This window comes from Macrotis lagotis, chromosome 3 (assembly GCF_037893015.1).
Source record: "Macrotis lagotis isolate mMagLag1 chromosome 3, bilby.v1.9.chrom.fasta, whole genome shotgun sequence".
Taxonomy (NCBI): Eukaryota; Metazoa; Chordata; class Mammalia; order Peramelemorphia; family Peramelidae; genus Macrotis; species Macrotis lagotis.
Window position 1 is genome coordinate 42,820,074 of NC_133660.1, and position 24,417 is coordinate 42,844,490.

Here is a 24,417-nt window from a genome sequence, read left to right on the forward strand (position 1 = left end):
CTAAAGCTTGAAAAGATAATAAAAATATTTTTAAAACTTCATTTCAGATGTACAATAAATTATAAGTGCCCTAATTTAAAAACAATTCCAGTTTCACAGTTGATACAATAGCTTTGAAAGGAACTACAGTTATAGAATATAAAACCTAGCTGCCCCCGTCAACCTTATCTTTTAAGAGAAATCTGTTGTCATAATTAAGAGTAATCAATTAATGATGGTTCAAATTATTCCCTACCCCTAATATCACATTAGGAAAAATTGTATATTTTGTTGATATTTTCATATCAGCTATAAATAAAACCATTGCAACAACTCCTGACTGCAAAAATATGTATTTATAACAATGTCAGCAATTTTGCCATACTAATCTCCCATATTAGGACCTTCTCAATTATTCGAAGGAATAAATTATCTCTAGGTCAATAGTAACTTCTATTTCCTTTTCTGCTTACTATACTATGACAATCATTTCATTATTTATTGGGTTGGGCTTAAGTCAGCTCAGCACATGAATAGTTTACATTTGATATTGGAGCAACATGAGACCTCAAAGTAGTTCATTCAAGAGTTTAAAAGATTTACTTAACCACTGCAGGAGAAAATTATTCAACAAGGATAGACATTAAGGAAAACTGAAGTTGATTTAACTGAGTGAATCTTTTTTATTTAAGAAAGCAATCATGATCTACCAGTCAAACATCCAGGAGTTCTTGAAGTTAATAGTGGTAACTTGGTAACTTAAGAAAATAGGAATTGATCTCAAAAGGTTGAGTTCCAAAAACCAACCAAATCTAGAGCCTTTTGATGTAATAATACTAATTAGCATAGGAAGACAGAGGAATGCTACTATCACAGATCCTTACATTATCTGACAAAAAATGGCAAATCATACAGCTTTCTAATGATGGTTTTGTTAAAATATTGTAAGAAATGTCACAACAAGTTATTGGAACAAAGCTTTTGCCTTAATCTTTCTTTCATTTTTCCTATCTCAAAGTCACTGAATGACCATCTTTCAGTAGTTTCCAGTAATTCCTAACTAGATGCCAATTTAATTGATGTAAAGCACCCCAATTCTAAATTTTAGAGTGTTTTAATATATTATAGCCATGTGGTATTGACAACCACTTTTAGAGATGCTTACCAAAGAATTGAATTCATGGTGTTTCTTATCAAATGATAATTTGATCAGTATTGATCATAGAATTAATTTTAGTCTTCAAAATAAACACTATGAGTTTTAAGCTATATACATTCTAAAATAAACTACACAAATTAAAATTCCATATTTATATATTTATATATTTTTCCTATAATATTCTTCAAACAGACTCAATAATTTGGTCTGAGCTAAGAATATCTATTATGGTTGCCAAAAAATATTCACACAAATTTAAGCCACATGCAATCTTTGTCCATGTAAGCAACTCCCATATCATTCTGTCAAAGAAAATTATCTATCTATCATACTCATCAAAACAAAGATAAATGAGAAGATAAATGATATATAAGCAAAACTGGATAAAAAACTAAAGTCATGAAATTTGTAATAGGAGTTTAAAGTATTGTAAAGAAACACACATTTTTAAAAATCATTATGTCTTCTAGGAAAGACAAGTTTCTGAGGGGGTTTTTTTGGTAAAATTTGAAATCATTTCACACAAGGCATAGAAACTGTCTCTCCCCTCTCTCCCCAGTGAAACCATGGCAAAGGTACCATGTATAATTAAAGGTTTAAAAAAAAGGAAGTGAGAGCTATTTTATTCTGCTTCAAATGCTAAGGATAGAAATCTGAATGACCATCAGATCATCTCAGAAATCCTGAACAATCCTGCTTTAAGCTTCATAACAGCAACAGAACCACCATAAACTTTTGAGTTATATCAGTTTCTGAAGTTTCCAAAGTATCTTATTCAAAAAAAATTTAAGTATTTTCCATACTAGCTGTTTATTTTCCAGGAGAGGGGGACAAAAGGAAGGAGGAAAAGAAGGGAAAAGAGAAGAAAAAAGAAGAGGAGGAAAGGAGAGGAAGAAGATGATGATGGCACTTTTAATGCAAGTGAATTATCATTGCTTGATCATTGTTTGCTTGGATTAAACTTTGAAAAATAAATTTTTAGGTAAAAATTAAATTTTTAGGAAAATAATTTATCTATAAAATCAATTAACTTCTATTAATAACTCTCACTTAAAATATCAAAAAAACATGTATCTTCAAAAAACAGAAATATAGAAAAAAGAATCACTAGTACAAAAAAGAATGAAATTTAAAAAACTATTATGCTCTGGGTGTGTTACATCTTTTAAAAAACCATTTAAATTTTACCAAAGGCTTAACTTTCCCACAAAGACTAATAAAAAGTTGAGCTTAGAAGATTTAAATTAGGCTGATTGATTAGCATTTAATATTTTTCTACTATAAAAGTTAAGAAGTCAATTTTAAAATGAAACAGAGGGAGAATACTCTCTTCCTATACACATAAAACATGTATCTGTGTGTGTGTACATGTGTCAGTGTAAAAGAGAGAGAGAGAAGAGAGAATGCATTTATCTCTATCTCTAGCTATATATAATGACAGGAAGTCACATTAATGCAACATTATTTGTAGTTAAAATAGATTTTATTTTCAAGTCCTATTAAAGCATAAATCATTATAAAGTGACACACATCAAAAGGTAGTAGCTTCTATGTTAAAATTTGACATGTTCCATTATCTCACATTTATCTTTTTTTCCTTCCTTATAGAAGCAATAAAAAAATAGATAGGTTTTATAAGGGTAAAAAACTGACACACTTAAATCTACTGGTTTAGTTAGGCTATAATCATTGTTACATCCACTTACATCCACTTTTAATCACATCAATCTATATTAATTTTTAAAAGACTGTTCCAAATGGTATTGGCAAGATATTAATTAATGGTTCAGGGTTAACACACTGCTACCAATCAAATACATTTTGAAATATTGTGAAGAATGCAGCAATTTCAATCATTTAAAGCTTAGAGTTGGAAAATGCAAAATTGAAAAACATTTAGTCTAATTCTTTCTTCTCATTTCACAGATCAGGAAATTGAGGCCCAATGACTTGCCCCAGGTCATGAAATAGCAAAAGCAACATTTGATCCAGGTCTATCTTATTTCTGTGAAGACTGAAACCATCTTTTCAGAAACACAGATTGAATTTTGAGAGTCATCCTTGAATCTTTATTCACCTTACCTCCCTCAAATATCCCATCCTTTTCAGTCTTGATGGTTGTACTTCTATAAGATCTTTTATATGTGCCCCTTCTCTACCATAGTTCAGGTCCTCATGAAATCTCAACAGGGATATTGTAATAAAATGCCCATAAATCTCCCTGCTTTCAATCTCTGAAGTGGGAGCACTTCAGACTCTCCTCATATCTCCCCAAATGATATTCTTAAAAACACAATTCTGAGGTTCCCCTCCTATTCAAGAATAGGTCCCTATTCTTGGGGGTCCCCCCACCTCTTAAATAAAACAATATTTACAAAGTACTTGCTTGGCACAGTGTCTGATTCATATTGAGCACTATATAAGTGTTAACTATTAGTATTATTCTAAGGGAAAAGGTTACAAACTTTTTTTACTGACCATGTATTTCAAACTTCTACTCCTTCAATATATAATTCCAATCTATTATTTTAGATAGATTTTATTTATTCTCTCCCTCCCCAATTACTCCATGTTCCATTTAAAAAAGACTTCTTCCTGCAATAGGTGTATGAGATTCCATCATCTGTCTTCTTTCCCCATGACTGGAACCATCTTTCTCCCAACCTCCCTCTAAGCATTTCATATATAATTATATAAATATATGTGTTATACAAGTATGCTACATTCTATATACATATATGTTTAGTATGTCATATTTGTGCAGACATACACATGGAAGTATGTATATCCATATTTAATAGAGATACACAAATCTAATATGCATAAACAGATGGCAGGCAAAAGTGATGTTGGGGGAACAGGTACAGATTCTGCTCCTCACAGAAGGTGAGTTAAAATGATACTTGAAGGCAGCCAGGAAAACCAAGAAGTGGGAGAGTATTCCAGGTATGGAAGATGGTGAAAAGGTAGGAGATGGAGCTCGTATGAGTAACAGCAAGAAGGGCAGTATAACTTGATCATAGAGTGCATAGAAGACAGTTATGAATAAGAAGATTGGAAAACCAGGGAGGGATCAGGTAGTTAAGGATTTTAATTTCCAAGCAAAAGGATTTCACATTTGATCCTTGACATCGAAGTTTATTGATTAGAGGTCTGAAATACATGATCAGACTACAGTGAAGCAAAATCATTTTGACAGTTGAGAGGATGGATGGACTAGACTGGGGAGAGAGACCTAAGGCAGAGACACCAACCAGTAATTAGAAATAGAGTGATGATGACAGTGCCATGGTGGCCACTTTAGGAGTGAAATAGCAGGGACTTACTGAAAGTAATGAAGGCAAATATTACAAGATTTGGCAACAGTTTTGATTTGTGGAGTGAGTGAAAGTGATGAATTGTGCCTTTGACAATAATAAGAAAGTTGGGGAAAGGAAAAGGTTTTGGGGGAAAGAAAATGAGTTCTGTTTCAGACACATAAAGTTCAAGATAACTATAGAACTCCCAATCTGTGATGTCTAAAAGGCCTGGCAAAAGATCAAGAAAGATCCTTGATGTGGTTTAATCATTTCAGTCATGTCTAACTTTTCATGATGTCACTGCTATTCTTCAATAATGAACTCCCAACAATAGCAAAAATACCAATAATACCTGAATTATGCCTGTACATTTTCCATCTCCTCTGTTCCCATCTACTGAATGGAGCTGCAGTAATTCATGCAAGTGATCTGATACTCTTAAAATTGATGTTTAATATCATTATAGCCCCCAAACTACTCTTCATTCTCCTTCACTCCATATATCCAATCAATTGCCAAATCTTGCCATTTATCTCTCCATAATACATCTCATATCTACCACATTTTTCTAATTACAGCTACCATCACCACAGGTCAGGTCTGATCACTCACTCTCCAGGAGCCTCCTAATTGGTCTTCCTTATCTTATGTTTTCATCCCAGGCAAATCCTTCCTTCACACATCTGTCAAAATTATTTCCCTTAAAAGTACAGATGTGGAAGACCATCATGGAAGATGCAGCTAGTTTCAAATTCTGCTTTGAAACTTGCTACAACTTCCATGATGGTCTTCCTGAAATCCAGTATGGCTATTCATTTCTCAGTTGAGGACTCTTTGAGAGAGACACTATAAGCACAGACACAAGAAGATCTAGCTTGGAGATATCTAGATGACCAGTGACTAGAAACTGGACATGGAGTAAGGACCAATGGAGGTCAAATGTGGACTCAGATAGTTGATAAGACCCTCAACAAGTCACTTAATTCTCTTCTCCCTCAGTCTCCTCAACTTTATAATGGGAATAACAATATCTACCTCCCAGGGTTGTGAGGATCAAATGAGGTAATAATTGTAAAATGACTGGCACTTAGCAGTAGGCATGGAATAACTGTTGTTGTTATTTTTATTATTCATGACCACATGGGCATTATGCTTCTTTTACTGTAAGTAATTTATAAACATATCTTTAGATTCATAGGATCATTGATTCAGAACTAGACAGGATCTGAGAGGCCATTGAGTCTAATTCCTTGATTTTATAATGAAAGAAACTGAGGTCTGGGGCGGGGGGAGGTTAGGTCATTTGCTCAAATTCACAAAGATAGCAATAAATGTCATAGGGTAGATTTGAAGTTAAGATCTCTGATTTCCTTTTTCTGCTATATCACACTACCTCCGTTTATAAGGAATCTGAAAAAAGAAATGGGTAATTTGGCTCCCTAATAAATGCTTTTGGTATTTGAAGGTTAAAAAAGTAAGTACAGATCTGACTATGTCATTCCTCAATGGCTTCCTATATTACTTCTATTTTGTTTGTCTTTAAAAATGTTTTCCACTCCAGCATTAAAATGATCTTACAATTCACAGAACATATGATTTCCCTCTTGCATGCCATGGTTCAGCTAAAATGGCTTTCTCTCTATTTCTTTCCCTCCATCTCCCTTCTCTATGCTTTTGCACTCTACTATCCCCCATGCTAGAAATATACCCCTTCCTCACCTCCACCTCAAAGAACCTTCTCACCTTCAAATCTCAGTTCACCTACCATTACCCACAAGACACCATTCCTGATCCCCTAATTGCTGGTGTCCTCCCCTTAACTATTTTGGGTTAATTTTTTTTAAAAATGTATTTTTTATTAATTTGTATTTGTATATACTGTCTCCACCAAAAGAGCTACCTGAGAAGTAGGATTGTTTCCCTTTATTTTATTTTTGCTTTCCCAGTTCATGAACATGCAAGTTTTCAATAAAACTGTTTGACTTTTATGTTTCAAGACTGTTTCTAAAATATTTCCCCTTGATGAATTATCAGATAAGTTTCTATTATTAGAAAACACAACCTAATGTCTTTAACTTGGTACTTCATATTGAAAACCATATTTTAAATAAATTTATCAATGAGAATTAACTTAACAAGACTAAGTAGCATGATCCTATTATTTGGAATAAAAAATATTAAAAGTTAATTCTTAAGGCTCCCTCATCATTTCAAGATTCAATGTAGTCTTACTAAATAAGGTTGATTGGAAATATAGTCATGAATTTTCACCCTTACTAATTCTATAATTTAAAACCCCGCCTTTACAGAAATATTTCATTCCTCTCATCAAATGCTATATGATCTCGATCTCTCTCTCTCTCTCTCTCTCTCTCTCTCTCTCTCTCTCTCTCTCTCTCCTCTCTGTCTCCCCCCCCTCCCTCTTTCAATGTACCTGTAATATGTTCATCTCATAAACTCACATTTCGTCTTGAGCAAAATATTTCGTATTCAGTAAACATGAAGGTGATATTATCAAGATTTACTGTTGTTGCTCTATGCAGGAATTTTATTTGGATTTATTGTTACTTGTCTATCTATCCTAACTGTCCTACAAGTAACTGTCAAAAGGTGAAGGACTGAATATTAACTCAAGAAACGTTTGAAAGATGCAAATGAAAATATTTATGTAGGATACACATACATACAGAATACTATCTGATATCTTTACCTGTTAACTTTACTACTTTACTATCATAAAAGACAACCTAATGCTAAAGTATGAATAGGTATTAAGAGTTTAACTTGATAATTAATAAAAATTTTAAAATCTTAATAATTAATATCAATGACAAGGGCAATTTCTTTTTCCTGTTTTGCCCATTATAACAACACTCCTCATGTTTTCCCTCCCAAGACACTCCACTGCTCTCTCATTCCATCCTTATCTTAGGATATAAAGATCAGAGGTTGTGAAACTTTAATCCTATTATTCAAGGCCTTCTCTGTCTGAAAGCTGACAGATTAACATAGCCAACATTATCAAATTTACTATCAGCTTCTTGGACAGCTGCCCTGCTTTAAGCAGTTAATGGAAAAGGAAGTAATCTTGTTAAGAATATAGGCCTAGTTCATAAATCTGGGAGCAGAGGACAGTTAAATCTGACATTTCTTCTGAAGAGAAGAAACTAAATTAAACTGTCAATTTTCAAGTTGCTAGTTTTTAAGGCTAGTGAGCATTTCTGTAAACCAGACTAATGAGATACTTGTTATTAAGATAAGTCACATTAGGTCTCCCCAAGGTCTAATTTCAAGGGGATCGAGTCAAAATCTGTCTGAGATTGCTGAGGTTTGAATTATAGGAAAAACTTTTATTCTTGAAAATCTTTTTCATCCAAAGTAAAACAAACACAAAACTAAAATGTTGTTTAAGTAATGACCAAAACAGAAATATGAAGGAAAATATAATAAATTAATTAATTAGTGAACATAATAAATTAAGCTCAGAAAAAAAATTAGTGCTTTAAAAATTATCCACCTACTTTCTCTACTTTGGTTTAAAGTTGAATCTAAGACAAAATAATATATTTAAGATCTATACCAACTATAAATAAAAATAACCTATTAACTATCTCAAATGGGCACATTTTCTGTCTCCATTATCAGTCACTAATTCTACACATTAGTAGACACACTTGAATCTGCAAATAATTTTATTGTGCATTTAATTTTTATATCTTTTATATAATGTCTTCATATTCTTTTTTCCCCTTGATAAGCAACCTTAGGGAAAAAAGGCCTTTTCTAAATTGGTCATAAGAACCCCAGCATCTAACACAATGACTGGATGGTAAAGATACCATGGAATGGTATATAAATAAAATTCCTTTGCTTAGGAAAAGGCATAGATAAAAAAAAACCATGAAGTATGTTTGGGGTGGCACAGACTACCTGTCCCTAATCTGGACATATTTTATTTGCTTTTCTGTGAACATGTTATTATTATTAAGTTCCTTAAAACAAAGGACTGTTTTGTTTTGGTCTTTGTGTTGGTTCAGCAGTAAAAACAAAACAAAAAACCTGTCCAGGTAAACCATTTTCTGTCTTTATGTCATCAAGGGTGACTGGCTGGGAAGAGCAACAGAACTGCTCAAATAACTTGAATGAGCTGGAAATCACCAGTTATAGACAGATAATGAAGTCAGGAAGATGTGTTTCTCTGTTTCCAGGCTTAGCACTCTATCCACTGTGCAATCTTAGCTGCTCCTGCTATATACTAGGTAATATATTAGGTACTGAGGTCACAAACAAAAATGAAAAATATGCTTTCCCTAAGGGAACTAACATTCTATGAAAGGTAAAGGATTAATCCTTTAAGTAATAGACTTTTATTGTCATCTGAGGACAGATTTAGACTGTTCATGCTTTAGACCCTTTCCAACTAAGATTCTTCCTCTAGGGGATTCTTCTACCATGACTCAGCTGCCTTCTTCATGGGCTCCATACTGTACTTCTCCCTCTAAACTATTTCGCTTGATGCTCTATCACCAACCCCCATGAATTTAATTATAACATTATATTTACAAATTTTAAATATATGTATTTACCTAACCTCTCTGCTTGTATCTTCAATGGTCTATTGGATGCTTTATATTCCCATAGATAACTTTAACTCAACATATCCAAAACTGAACTCATTATCTCCGCCCCCCCATACTCTCACCTCTACTTAAATTCCCTGGTTTTGACAACAGTTATCACCATCATCCCACACAATCAGGTTCAAGATATAACTGCCATTCTCAGCAATTTACTGTTCTAAAACTAAATCCTGCCAATTTTATTTTCTCAGCAACTCTTGTATATAATCCTTTCTCTTCCATGACCTTCCTATTAGTTTGGTCCAAGGTCTAAGCACCTATACTATTGCAATAGCCAGCTGGTATCTTTCTCTGTCACAAGTCTGTAATCACTACCAGAGGTCATCTGCTTGGCTATCAAAGTGATCTTTATAAACCACAGGTGTGACTATGTCATCTGACCTCCATGTACACAAGTGGTTCCTTCCAAAAACAAATATAAAATTCTCTAATGTTCAAAGGTCTTCATAACCTGTCCATCCCCCCAAACTACCCTATGCATTCTTTATTAGTAGTAAAAATATATATTCAGTGAATTAATATTAAAGAAAGGATTAAAAATTAACTGGAGTCTAACCAACTTGAATCCCATGTAATTTAAAGAATGAGTGAGCCAAAGAATAAATTTTAAAAACAATAGTGTCATTTAAAATAATGACAGCAATGAGGGAAAATATAAAAAAATTTGGAGATGCACATTCCTTAGGAGAAAATTTATATTTCAAAAATTTATATGTCTAATAATTTTATAAATAAAAGAAAAATCACCAAATTGCATTACAACTTTAATTCTAAAAAATCTAGAAAATCAATAAAATTTACAAATACCAAAATAGAAGTTCTAAAAATTAAAGAGGTTATTAAAATTGAAAGTAAAATAAAATTAATAAATAAAATTAGGACCATTTTGGAAAAAAGGATAAATAGGCCATTAGCTAACTCATAGAGAAAAGTGAAAAATAAATTACCGTTATCAAACAAATGAAAAAAGGACAGATCATGACAGAGTGATAAGAAATTAGGCACATATAGAAACTCTTTGCCCAACTAATAACACCAACAACTTGAATAATATGAATGTTATAGCTTATTTTTATGTTTTTGCAAGGCAGTGGGGTTAAGTAAGTGAGTTGCCCAAGATAATACAGCTAAATAATATTAAGTATCTGAGGTCATATTTGAACTTAGGTCCTCCTAACTTCAGGGTCAGTGCTCTATCCACTGTGCCATCTAGTTACCTTGAATGTTTTTAAAAATATAAAATGCCCAGATTTAAAAAGCAAAAGAAAAAAAAAGAGAATTTAAACAATCCAATCTCAGAAAAAATAATTCAACAAGTCACAAATGTACTCCAAAACAACACCAGATGGATTCACAAGTGCATTTTATACAATAATCATAGAATACTTAATTACAATATTATACAAACTGTTTTCAAAAAATTGCAAAAGCAGAGATCCTACCAAATTGTTTCTAAGCTGTTTAAATAAGGGAGAAACAAAAGTGAAAAAGAAAACTATTTTACTAGTATCACTAATGATATATAGCAAGGAGGATATGCAACATGTCTCAAAGATAACACATTTTGGTGAGATTGGATTTGTATCCAGGAATACGGGACTGATTTTATATTAGAAAAAATCATAAATATAATTAAACACATAAATAATGAGCAAAACAAAAAAGTTCTATTATAGCAATAGATATAACATTTATCATATCAATGTGTTTAATATATTGTGATGTGATATCTGTCCTTCATTCTCAAAGAAAATCATGACATCAGGGAGGTGATATCCTGACAAATATGTGAACTGGATTTGAGGGGCTGTGCTGTCACCAGTCTTATTTCTCCTCCAGATCCATCTAGATATGGAGATGGTCTGGATGAGAGACGATTAGAATTAAGAGATTTGCCCAAAGTTCCACAGCTAGTAAGTGTTAAGTGTCTGAGGTTGGATTTCAACTCCCATTCCCCTGACTCCAAGGTTCCTCTATGCACTGCACCACTTAACCACTCTAATATATATATGTATATATATAATATATGTATTATATCAATATATATAATATAAAAATATACAGAGAAAATGTTTTTTGACAAAATACAACACACATTCCTATTAAAACATTAGAAAACAAAACAATAAATGGATATAACCTTAATGTAATATGTGTGAGTGTGTGTGTGTGTGTGTATGTGTGTGTAGGTGTGTAAACAAGAGCCAGAATTATATATAATGAAGAAAAAAAAATCGTAGCCTTTCCTATAAGATAAGAGGTAAGTTAAGGATGTCCATTGATACCAATAATATTTGATATAGTGTTAAAATGCTAACTATAGTAATTAAGACAGGAAAAAGAAATTATGGAAATAATACAAAGAAGAAACAAAACAATCACTGTCAGATGACATTATGATGGACTAGAGAGTCAACCAGAATTAATTGAAACAATTAATAACCAGCAAAAGTTTCAGAATATAAAATAAATACACATAAATCATCAGTATTTCTGTACATTATCAACAAAGCACATCAGGAAAAGATAGAAAAAGAAATTCCATTTAAAACAACTATAGAATACTTGAGAGTTCAGCTATGAAGACATTTATAGGAACTCTATGGATGTGATAATAAATCACTTTTCACAAATAACTGGACCCAAACAACTGAAGAAACATTAATTGAACTTGAAGAGGCCAAACCAATATAATAAATGAGAATGCTATCTAAATTCATTTATTTCATTCAGAATCACGACAAATAAATTACAAAAGGGTTAAATACTACAGATCTTAGAAAAAAACTGAAATCCATCTGGAGGAACAAAAGGTCAAGACTCTCAAAAATAAAGAAAAAAAAGGGGAAAGAAGGGGGCCTAGCATTACCAGATGTTAAACTATTCAATAAAGCACTAATGAAAATAATTTGGCACTGGTTAAGAATCAGAGAGGTTGATCTGTGCAACAGATTTGATATAATGCCTAAAGAAGTAATCATACAAGCTTAGTGTTTGATGAACCCAAACTTCTTAGATACTAGGTTAAGAGCTTATCATTTGACACACACATACACATACACAAACATATACACAATGCTAGGAAAACTGGAAAGTAATAAGGAAGAAACTAGGTATAGTTCCATATCACATCATAACTCAAGGTTCAAATAAGTACATGATTTAAATATAAAGGATAATATAAACAAATTAGAGAAGCAAAGGAAAAAATAGCTTTAAATTCTATAATTGGGGAAGGGTTTGTCACCAAAAAAAGGACAGAGAGAGGAGCATAGTAGATAAAATGGTCAGTTTTGATTAGAGAAACAGTTTTTGAACAAACAAAGTCAATGCTGCAAAAACAAAAAATGAAATGATTATGGGGGGGTGGTATCTTTGCTGCAAGTTTTGCTGATAAAACTCTCATTTTTAAAGTATCAATTAGAATCTGTATGAATAAGAGCTATTCCCCAACTAATGTGTTCGAAAATCTATGAACAGTTCATTTTCAAAAAAAAAAAAAAAAGAAATCCAAGCTATCAATAGTCATTAAAAAATGCTCTTAATCAGAAATAATTGAAGCAATTCTGAGGTGGTACTTCACTTGTTGAATTATAACAATGCCTTCTCCCATTAGAGTATCCTTATTATAAAGCTTTAAAAATGAGGCTTATAATAGGTTTCCTGGTAGCTATAATGGTTTATTATCACACAGCTACATACTTTCAGGTATTTCATTTGGAAAGAGGACATTTAGTTAATAGAGTCCTAAACTGGAATTTGCATGCTCAACACAAGGGAGAAAAGCTTATTTGGAAGTATAATGAAATTTAATTTTGATATTACTGGAATTTTACACACATAAATGAAAGTTATTGTTCAACTTGACTAAGCATATTAATATGTTTTATATGTGTTGAAACTTCTGATATCAACTGAAAGTTCTCTCTATTGTTTCTGTTTTGGGAGCAACTGATGCCTCAAATCTAAGATGGAAAGTCTACTAAAATTATGTAACATGTTTTCATAAATATATAACATATGTGTGTGTATGTACAGTTATCTAAATCAGTCCTTTTATCTTAATGTTCAGTGAGAACCAAACTTTTTTTTAAGGTTTTTGCAAGGCAATGGGGTTAAGTAGCGTGTCCAAGGCCATACAGCTAGGTAATTATTAAGTGTCTGAGGCCGGATTTGAACTCAGGTACTCCTGACTCCAGGGCCGGTGCTCTATCCACCTAGCTGCCCGTGAACATAAACTTTTAAAAAATATTCTTTTATTGTGTTAAAAGGACAAAGACTTTTAAAATAATTTAATGGCATTTTTAAAAATGTACACTATTAATTCTTTGATTGTTCATTATCATTAGCTCAGATAAATGAATTTTAATCAAGACTCAAAGAGAGGGATGCAAAAACAAAAAACAAAAACCTATCTGTAATAGTAGATTTGAAGCAAAAGCAAGTAGCTTCTAATCCTACTTCTAACACTATTTATGTAAACTTGGGCAAGTTATATAACTTTTGGGGAACCATAGTTTCCTCATTTATAAAATAAGGGATCAACATTGGCTGGCTTTTAAAGTCCTTCCAGCTCTAAGTCCTAGAACCTATGGTCCTTGGTTTCCTCTTGTGTAAAATCATGTGTAATTTGATTAGAAGATTTCTAAGATCCAGGGAAACTCCAAAAACTATGATTAGATGATCTCATAATCCCATGGCACACCTAAACATCAACTAATATCTAGAAGAAGTGAAAATGATGAGTTAATTCATGAATTAGAACCTAATTTTTATTCCAACCATAAAATGTATTTGGAAAAATTAAGATTTTTTTTTCTTGTCAGAAGTTACTATTTGCACTGGGGACTCAGGTCCATTGACTATGGATTCATATCTCTAACTAATCAATAAAAACAATGATATTTTTAATGTCTCAAATAAAAAATAAATGAAACTCTGATTTATGACTTATGAATTAGTTATTTATCCTTATCTTGTACTGATGACATATATAGATTTAGATATAGCTATCCAGAAAATATGTTCTGCATGAACATATGTATACAGCTAAAAATTATAGTCAGTGAGATATTATACTAATAATAGAAGGCTCATGCCCTAGGCTATACTGGAAAAATTTTATCTTTCAATTACATGTAAAACAAAGTCAATTATATCTCCTAGCTTGTTCAGGACATAATGATATTTTATGGGTGCTTTGTAATGAAAAGACGAGAGATAATAAAGAGTAAAGGCTACTTAGCAACATAAAAGATAGAAATATTTAGCTAATACATTTTCCAATGATTTCATATCATAGTAAGCCCAAAGGATCCATCTATGCTACAAAGAGAGATAGCAAATAATCTGATTGGTGAAAAGATTTTGTGTCTGTGAGTGTTTTATTATAGATCATAGGGTACCGATGGACCATTCTCAGAATAATATTCTGAAATTCATGATATAAGGTACATAAAAATATAAAGGAAACTATATTGAAATTCATTTCATCAATATAATTTTAAAATGCTAATATTTTCAAATTTTTTTAATTTTAAAAAATGGAATTAAAAAATAGTAAAGCCATCTTGAACAATTCACAATCTCACTAGACATTCAGTTTCCACATCTGTAAAATGAAAAAATGTAAGCAGATTGTCACTGATCTTAGATCAGTGATACTGCAATGTGGATATGGCAGAAGATACACATCCATTCAACTGAGTTGACATGCAAAGGGGTATTCTAATAATTTATAAAATTTAAAAAACTATATACATGCAATTTGAAACTTTTGGATCAAAACCAAAAGTTAAATTAATCATATTACAGATTTAGATTTGGAAGGGGCAGTGGCAATCATCTAATACAGTCCCACCAAATTTAAAAGAGAAAACTGAGGTGAAGAGGGGCAAAAATGAAGCAGTTAGTTCTAGGATTATACTCAAACTGACTCCAAAATCCAAAAGGCTTCCTACAACACTGTTCTCAAATACCAAAAACTGAAGCATTGAAAACATGTGAATGTACTGAATGAACATTCATTGTGAGCAAAATATGATGCCTTCTGGTACCTTTGAGCTTACAATCAAATTTAAGACAAAAAAACCAATACACAAAATAGCAATGAAACAATGGATATACGTTGGATGTTGCTCAAAATTCAGGTTCTAAGTACAAAAAAGAAAAAAAAACAGAAGCAAAGGGAGGCAAAGGAGTATTGGAAGGAACCATTAAAGTCACTGTTTATCACATAAATTTATATTTTACTGACTTTCTAGTCCTAAACACAGAAATAGATTCAGAGACTGACCATACAACCAGACACAGAGATTTTAGTAGTATCTACCTTCATGATGTCCCATCTCTGGAATGCAATTCTAATGATCTATATTCAAAAGGTAACATTTAATTTTTTCTTTACATTAGATGATCACACCATCAGTATAAACTGACGAACAATGTGTCAACTTTCAACAAGACAGATTTATAGAGAGCTGTTTCACAGTGATTTTGTATCTATTATTGAGCTATGCCTTATTAGTTTGTTATTTAAGTCTACTAGGATAGATTCAAGTATAATTCAAGTCACAAAATAATGAATTTATACAAAGTTCCTTTGAAATTTAAAAAGCAACTGTGTTTTAATTCTAAAAGTTCATTGAATAAATTAGGAAAAATAAGGTTTTTTATAGGCTTTGAAAATAATGGATTTTTAAAAATTCTTCAACTGCAATAAATTTTCAGAAATCAGAAGCATTCAAATTAATAATTTTGTTCTTAGAGAGGAACAAGAATGTGTTTGAAGAAAATGTTTTCTAAATTTGTACTAAAATATATAAAACTTAATCCAGTTTCCTTTTTATATAATAAAAATACATAAAAGTGAATTTATAAATTAAAATGATGTTGGGCATTTCGGTCCCACTATTGGAAACTGTACATTTACCTATGTGGAGTGGTGCCATTTGAAGGTTAACATAACCTCAATTAAAGCCAAGCAGCTCTTTAGAGAGTTAATTGGTTTATGGAAAAACTCCAAAAACTATTGCTTTGCTTTATTTTTTCCTCTGCCTTGTTGCCTTCTCTTCTCCTTCCCTCTCACTCTCTTTAAACAAAAGGGAGAATGTTGGTGATGCATCATTTATAAATGACTTTGCAATTGCACAGAACCAAACATTACTTTGAAAACCAAACCAACTCCTGCTGTGGATGCAGCATGTTTGATGGGAACCCTTCAAAAGCATCCATGGCCTAATGGAGGCTGTTTGCGTGAAGGCTTCGATCTCTACCTGCTGTCCCCTGTCACTCCCTGGAAACTTGGCGGCAGATGTTGCCAGGCTCTGTTGTCTCTGAAGCGGCTCTCTGTCCTCCTCTCCCCACCACAACAGAGTCAAACTATATTAGATCTCTTTATTTGTGCCTAAGGCAAGTTGAGGAGCACAGCTGTGTCCACCCCGGCTCTACCTTTGGTGTTTTGGACCCCCAGGCAGCCAATGTGGGACCAAAACTGTTCTGCCACTATCAACTAGGTCCGCTGACAATCCAGCGGCCTCCCCGCAGGCTGGGGAGGACCCAGGTCTCTGCTCCACAGATGTCAGAGACAACCTGCTAGCTCACACCTGGACAAGCTGCCCTAACCTGGTGGACTGGGAGATGAAAAATGGATGACTCAGAGGACTTCCATTCACAATCAAAGCTGCTTGTCTTGTCTGTGTGCAGCCTTCAAACCAGGCCACCCTCCGTAGGAGCAGGCAGCATGGGATGGCCAAGAGGGGGAGGCAGGGATATGCTCTCTCTCTGCTTTGATAGTTGATGCCGAAACTTCAATTAGTTGATCAAGGACATTAATTCAGCAGTGAATTCTTCTGAAAACGAGTACAGTGAAGCCTCTGAGCAGGAGAAGGAAAACATTGCTGGGGCTTGAAATTCAGCAAAACAAGACTACCAGAGTCAGTGAGGAGGAGGAGAGAGGGAGAGAGGGAGAGAGGGAGAGAGGGAGAGAGGGAGAGGGAGAGATGTGAGAGAGACAGAGCAGAAACAGAGAGACTTTCTCAAGGGTCTAGAAATTTATCTGTAATGAATAACTTAGGAACAAGGAGAGAAGGAATACTGTTAACCAAGCAGTTATTTCAGTGCCATGGATCAGACACCCTAAAGATGACAAATATACTTTCAATTTTGCTAATAGCATAGCAGTCTTTTTTATTTTTAATTTAATTTTTAATTAAAATTTTAAATTTTTAAAAAAATTTTTGTTTAATCTTGTTTTTTGAAATTCACAGAAGGAAGAATACTTATTTACCTACTGCTAATACTAGATAATCCACCTGCTTCTTCTGTGACTTCAAGAGTAGAAAAATATTTTCCGTAAGTTGTCAGCAAGGCAAAAGCTGCCAGGGTATCACAAAGAAATACTTCTCTTGATACAGTTCTCTCACTGCTTAAATTAGATTTATAGTTTTCCAGAAGATGGACTTTTTTGGTAACACACACACACACACACACACACACACACACACACACACACACGTAAGACTTTTGGGATCCTCTGTGCAATATGATTTATAAAATATCTAAAAAAAAAGTTGATTCAATGCTGGGTTGTTTTTCTTTAAGGATTATTTTGCAAGAGTTCCAAACAACTTTTTTAAAGTTAAAATAATATTGAAATCTGGAATTAAATATCTCAGTGTTATCTTCTCTGTCTAGCAGTCTATTGTACCAGCTGGCAGCCCAGCCCATAAACAAGCAAGTAGCATGAGATGCTGTCCCTCTCTCCATCCCATGCTTCCCACTGGACCCAAATGGAGATTCTACAGGCCTACTAGAAAACAGGATATTCAGTCTTCTTTGCCTCTCAGTGTAGTTCCTGTCCCAGAACAGAAACTCTGGGTTCTCTCTCAAAGGGAAGGAGTGTCATAGTCCAACCAGCAAATATCTGGGCTTTACCAGATATCCTGTACCACATGCTTCAGATTAGTTAGTTTCAGGTTGTGTCTTACTATAAAATATTGAACTGAATAGAAATTTAAGGTCATTATTTCCTCAGAAAATTTTAAAATTTTTATTAATCCAGTTTCTTTTTTAAAGTAAGCTGTTGTTGATGTCATTGCTTTTTACAGTATAGTTTCCCTAATATCCTTTCTCTTCCCCTACCTAGAGACATCCCATATAACAAATTGCATTTTTTAAAGACAAAAGAAAAAAGAGGGAAAAAATCAGCACCACCAATCATTATAGTGAAAAGGTCTAAAAACTTCATGTGTTATGTGCAATACCTACAGACCTCCCAGTTCTGAGTGATTTCTTATCTGTCCTCTTTCAAGTCTTACTTTCACTTTTGATCATATGTATTTTGATCATATGTTTTTATGAAATAATTTTGCTGGATTAATAAATTGAATATTATAAACCAAGCCTAAAAGAATGATATGCAAGATGATCTATAAAAATACTCTTCTATTACCTTTTTTCAGAGTGTAAAAAGAGGACAAGCAAGGGATTATTCAAGAAAAATTGTGGAACACTTAGAGCTGTAACACTGTAATTGCTAAGTGAGAGCAAAACTATTTAACTCCTACTTTGTTTCTGTTTTTTCCTCTAAAGAAAATGATCTTCAACAAGAGAGAATAATGCCCCTATTCCTTAAAAAATAGACATTGTGGTTCAATGTATCTTGGCTGAGTAGAAGTTTTACTGGATATGACACCAAATCATCTAAATTCAAATCTGAACTACTCATTTTCCATGAGTGGGCTTTAACTAGAACATATCTAAGATTCCTTCCAGTTCTAAATCTTTGATCCTATGATGCTAAAATGATAGAGAATCAGTGAAAGAACATCAATTTATTTGAATGAATCCAATTCTTCAGAAAAAGGCATCCTGGGCTGCTTAGAGAATATGTAAATACACTCGTATAACCACTGTCAGCAATCTTTGAGAAATGAAGGTAAATGCCAAAAAAAAAAAAAGGCTAAAGTGTTAAATTAATTTCCAAAAAAGTATCTATTTTGGAAATAATAGGTCAAAAAAATAAGTTAAGATTCACTGGGGTGGCTAAGTGATACAGTGGATAGAGCACCCAGTCCTGCAGTCAGGAGGACCTGAGTTCAAATCCTGTTCAGACATGTAATAATAACCTAGCTGTGTGACCTTGGGCAAGTCACTACTTAACCCCATTGATTTGTAAAAAACAAAAACCAAAACCAAAAAAACAGTTAAGATTCACTCTGCAAAATTCTAGAGGGATTAGTGAATGCATGGATTATGAGTACATAGAAATGAATAAGGTGAGTATTGGGAATTACACATTGAAAATATTAAAATATGTTATATTGATGTAACATTTAAATGTTAACATTTAATGTTGAAAATGTTGACGCATCAGAATAACATAATATATATGTATATGTTTATCCATATGTATGTGTGTGTATGTATGTATGTATGTGTATATATAAAGATCTGGACTTAATGAAAAAGACTTCTGGTTAAGATGGTGAATAGCAACAATGTTGGGTGAACCCAATGAGTATTTAATCATTCAATCTTTTTTTTATTAATCATTTAATCTTAACTAAAAAGAAGTTAACTAATGGAATTTTACAATGAATACTTTCCTATTCTATTGAGCATTTTTTATAAATCATTCAAATGAAATTATACAGTAAGTAAAATATAGAAAGCACCTCAAATGTGGGAAACAAGAGTCTTATAGTATTCTATACTTGTCAGACAACATGGGAAGACAGATTAAAGTTTTGGACAAACTAAAGTGAGTCCAAAGAATCCCAAGGAAGGGACCTAGGAATCATGTAGAAGTGACTACTGAAGAAACCTAGGCCCTTTATATTTCTGAAGAATAAAGTCTAAGAAGATGTTAGATGTCTGAATACATTCTAAATTTCTATAAAAGGAAAGAATGAGACCAAATCAATGAAAAGGTCCAAAGAATTTTCCCATTAGACTTGTACAATTATGCAAGAAGCAGCTTCATAAGGAAGTGAGTAAAATCCTACCTGTATTCTAATAGAAGCCATTTTGCTGTTTCTCAGGGATGTTTTAGTAGGGTTGCAGTCTGTGGATTACTAAACTATATGATTTTTAAAAATATTTGTTGATTCTGAACAAGTGACTTCTGAAGGTAGGTACTATTCTATGTTCTCAAAAAGACATGTAATTTTTAAAAAATGTATCTTTTATGTTCTCAAAAAGACATATGTAACTTTTAAAAATGTTTCTATATTTATTAAATTAACCTAATCAGTTCTGCAATCTTTAAAAGAGAACTTATTCAGTTTTTATAAAACACCACTGAAATAAAATAAATGAATATAAAATGAATTAACCTCAATATCACAAACCTCTACTAACATTTCATGATTAAAATGACATCCATTATACTCTATAATATAATTAACATTCTATTTCTGGTCATATTTCCATATTTCATTAAGATGTTTCTAGTCTAAAATAGATTAAGAGAAAGCATAGAGACTTATATTGGTCAAATCTTTATATCGCTTAATGCATTCCATGACAAAGAGTGAATTCAAAGACTATACTTACATTTCTTGGGAACATCACCACATTTTGTGTCTAGAATAAGCAAAAATCTTTGGCAAGTGTATATTTTAGTAGACAGAGCCTTAGTGATTCAATTTCTCATTATCATGCATAATAATTCATTAAAGATTTTTTGTGATAGATATATCTTCAATAGATAAAATGAGAATTTGAATTTTTTCTCACTAAAGATTTTGCTGCATTTACAAAAATGATCCCACTTCACCTTCCCTTTGCACCATCACCACAGCACATACAAACCTCATCTCCTTCCTGAGGTCGCATCAAAGAAACTCTGTCATATTGCCGTCGTAATAAAGCCCAGAGTGCATCAAGCCGACCCTGTAATGACAGTAGAATCATAGGTAGCTAATATATAACAAATAATTCATGGTGAATGAATGGCTCAAAGAAAAAAAAGAAATTAAACAAAAATCAATTGTACTATCCTCAAGTCTACTGACTATGACTTGTGAAGGGGGGAAAAAAAAGCAACCTGTTAATGTGAAAATTTGGACCTGTCAGCACTCCTTCCTGCTCATTAATCTGACCAATGCCAATCATTTACTACTATTTATACTTCATTTTTTGTTTATTTGTGAAACTTCCAGAAGCCCAAATCTGGAAACAACTGGATTAAGAAATAAACCATTTAAAAGACTCGTTTCCCCTTTTTGTTTTCTTTTGTTCTCCTCTGGTTCATTGTCATTCATTTTCTTATCACCTCCACATTCACCACATATACAAGTAGAAGCAAGAATCTATCTCACTCAGTCACTGCTTATAATAAACAATATTGAGAAACACCTAGATGCAGGAATGGATAAAGCCCTGGGTCTGGGATCTATAAATCCTAAATTAAAATATAGGCTCTGACACTTACTAGCTGCATAACCTTAGGTAAGTCATATAACTGTTATTTGTAACTGTAAAATGAGGATAATGAGGATCAAGTGAAATAATATTCATTATGTACTTAGCATGGTATCTGGTACATAGTAGGCACTATATAACTACTACACTAAATGACAGTAATTTATTATTGTTATTATTATTATTATCATTATCATTTTCATATTGAATGTTGGAAACTTGCAAGGATACTCAAAGCAACAAATGGAACTTTTTCTATCCTTTAGAAATATCTTATAGTATCTTCTGAACTTCTTCACTAATAATTTTAGTATAGCCCTGAATGAAAGTGAGTTTCATCAGAAAAAAAAAATACCTTTTACCAAGGCAATGACATTATGATATAGTGGATAGAGAACTGATCTTGGAGTCAACGAGAAGAGAGTTCTAGTCCCACTTCTGATGCATGTTGGTTACTGTATTTCCCAATGCATAAGATGTACTTTAATTTTGGGCCAAAATTTGAAGAAAAAAAATTACATAAATTTATTGAACTCCAGTTTTATTCATCATGAAATTCAAGGACCTTCTTCTCACAGCTTTCAGGCATCTTTTGGGCAAGTTTGGTGTGTGGATTAATGTTTAGTCTATTCCATTTCATGAACCTGAAGCACCCATTGGGTCCTCCTTGGAAATCAGTCACTTCTTTTTCATCAGCCATTCTTCCGGCCTCCTGCTGAACCAACTTAGGGGACACAGGAATTCCAAAGGCCCTTTGCTCATCAATTCATCTCTTCAATTCCCTCTCAAAATCAGGCCATTTGGCTGACTTGCTTCTCATGGCCTTCTTCTGCCAGGGTGTTTTCAGTATGGTTTCTTCTTCCAGTGGCCGGGTCTCAGATTGTTTTCTCAGTTGGAGGATGACTAAAGTGGCGTTCAGCAGCATGATTTCTATTCCCTTTTGCAAACTGGATCCCTTTGAACTTGAATTCAGAACTGGATGAAAATCTTTTCTGAGTCATTTCTGGATAGAACTTGGCAAAATGTAACCTAACATACCAGTAACAGATGCGGGAACAATGAACACAAAGACAATAAGCATAAAAAAGCAGGACATGCAAGTAAAAAAATCTACCACCACTGTACAAGATGCTCCCAGTTTTTAGACACCAAATTTTTTGAAAGACAGTGCTTTTTATACATGGGGGAATGATGGTATGTGATTTTGGACTCGAAGACTATATGTTGCAGGGAAAATAGTGACATGCTTAGTTAGAGGGAGCTTCCCCTCCCAGGAGTTTCCTAGTTTACCACATTCACAGATCCACTCTCTTTCTAAACCCTTTCCATCTTTGAATTGTTTTGTCCATGACAAGCATTTTTTTTCATCAAAATTAGTCTTCTCACTTCTGTTCAAACCTGAAGAAGATGAGGTCTCCCTGCAGAAGAACTAAGACATCTCCTTCAACTACCAGGTCTCTTTGAAGATTTCTAAGAGACTTCTTTGCAATAACAGTCAATTCTTTGAATTGTTTTTCAGTAGTGACCACAATTTCCTTTATGCTTCTGTACAGCTAATCATGTGATATATGATCTTTGTGGTCACAAAGGATTCTTGAAATTTTTGATTTCCCTGTATCAACAGTCACTACAATATGTCCTATAGTCTCACTTAGGAATATTCTTTCAGAGCTAGAACTTTTATTCCTGTTTCCTTGAAGTAATACATTGTTGTTTAATCATTTCAGTTTGTCTAACTCTTCATAACCCCACTTTAGGGTTTTCTTAGCAGAGTGACTGGAATGGTTAGTCATTTCTCCTTTTGCAACTTGTTTTATAGTTGAGGAAATTGAGGCAAACAGGGTTAAATGACTTGTCCAGGTTCATACAGCTAGTAAATTATTGAGGACAATTTTGAACTCAGACACATAACTACCCTGAATTAATATAGCCATTCTCAAAACTCACAGAATTAAAAACTCAACAAATGAGAGCAAAGAAACACAATCTAGCCCTCAATCAATCTAGAACTAATGAAAAATGAGGAAACAGTTCAGTCCAGATGTTTGATATCATCTTAGTCTCTATACTGGTACACATGTAAAACCTTGTCAAAATTACTGCTTGATTCAAGTAATTTGCACATAAATGTCAGAGTTTTATAAATATTTACATTGTTTCTGTTCATTCAATCAATAGAATCAGAAAATTTATGAAATAGGGCAGAAGGAACTAAGCATTATAATGAAAACATTCTAATGATATGAATGTATAGAACAACACAACAAAATGGAACATTATGAAATTGCAATGATTCATACTAGCTCTGATAATTGATAAGGAAATGTTCCTCCTTGCTTTCTTTGGGTGATGAGGGGTTGTGGGTACAGAATGCTATTATAAGACTGCCATATCTGGTAGTCTTGCTTACCTTGTTTCTCTATTTTATAGGATGGATCAGTGTAGGAAGAAGGGTGAAGGGAAAAATTTCAGGGGTATAGGATACTTATCCTTAGTATTAGGGGAGAATGGATGAGAGGATTTTAGGTAACCTGGATCTGGAGCCTATATTCTGAACTGTCACATAAATCAATTAGGAAAAACAATTCCTCCAAGGATGGAGAGTATTCTGAGTGGAATACTTCCTCATTGTGCTACAGAAAGGTATGCCAAATAAAGAGCCATGAACACTGTGGTGAAAGTTGAAACCCAACCAGAGAAGGAAAGGATCTCCTAAAACTCTCTTTGGCTAGTGCCAATTGAAATTGGAAAAAAGGATGTTGTAATAGATATGGAAGGACACAGATGAGGAAATGCCCCAGCTGCAGCTGTGGTCCTTTGAGAGAATTGGATAGAGGCATCAGTTATAAAAATGACCAGAACATGTAAAACTGAGGAATACTTAATGAGGAACTTTGTGAGAGCTGGGAGCAAC

At 33.1% G+C, this 24,417-nt stretch overlaps 1 protein-coding gene across 1 annotated transcript in view; it reads right to left on the bottom strand.

Moving 5' to 3' along the window:
* Window positions 1-24,417, bottom strand: part of ANTXR2 (ANTXR cell adhesion molecule 2) — a 209,561-nt gene that overhangs the window by 50,499 nt on the left and 134,645 nt on the right. The window contains exon 16 of the mRNA XM_074228566.1: window positions 20,892-20,972. Coding sequence (XP_074084667.1) covers window positions 20,892-20,972 — 81 coding nt within the window. The remainder of the gene's footprint in view (window positions 1-20,891; window positions 20,973-24,417) is intronic.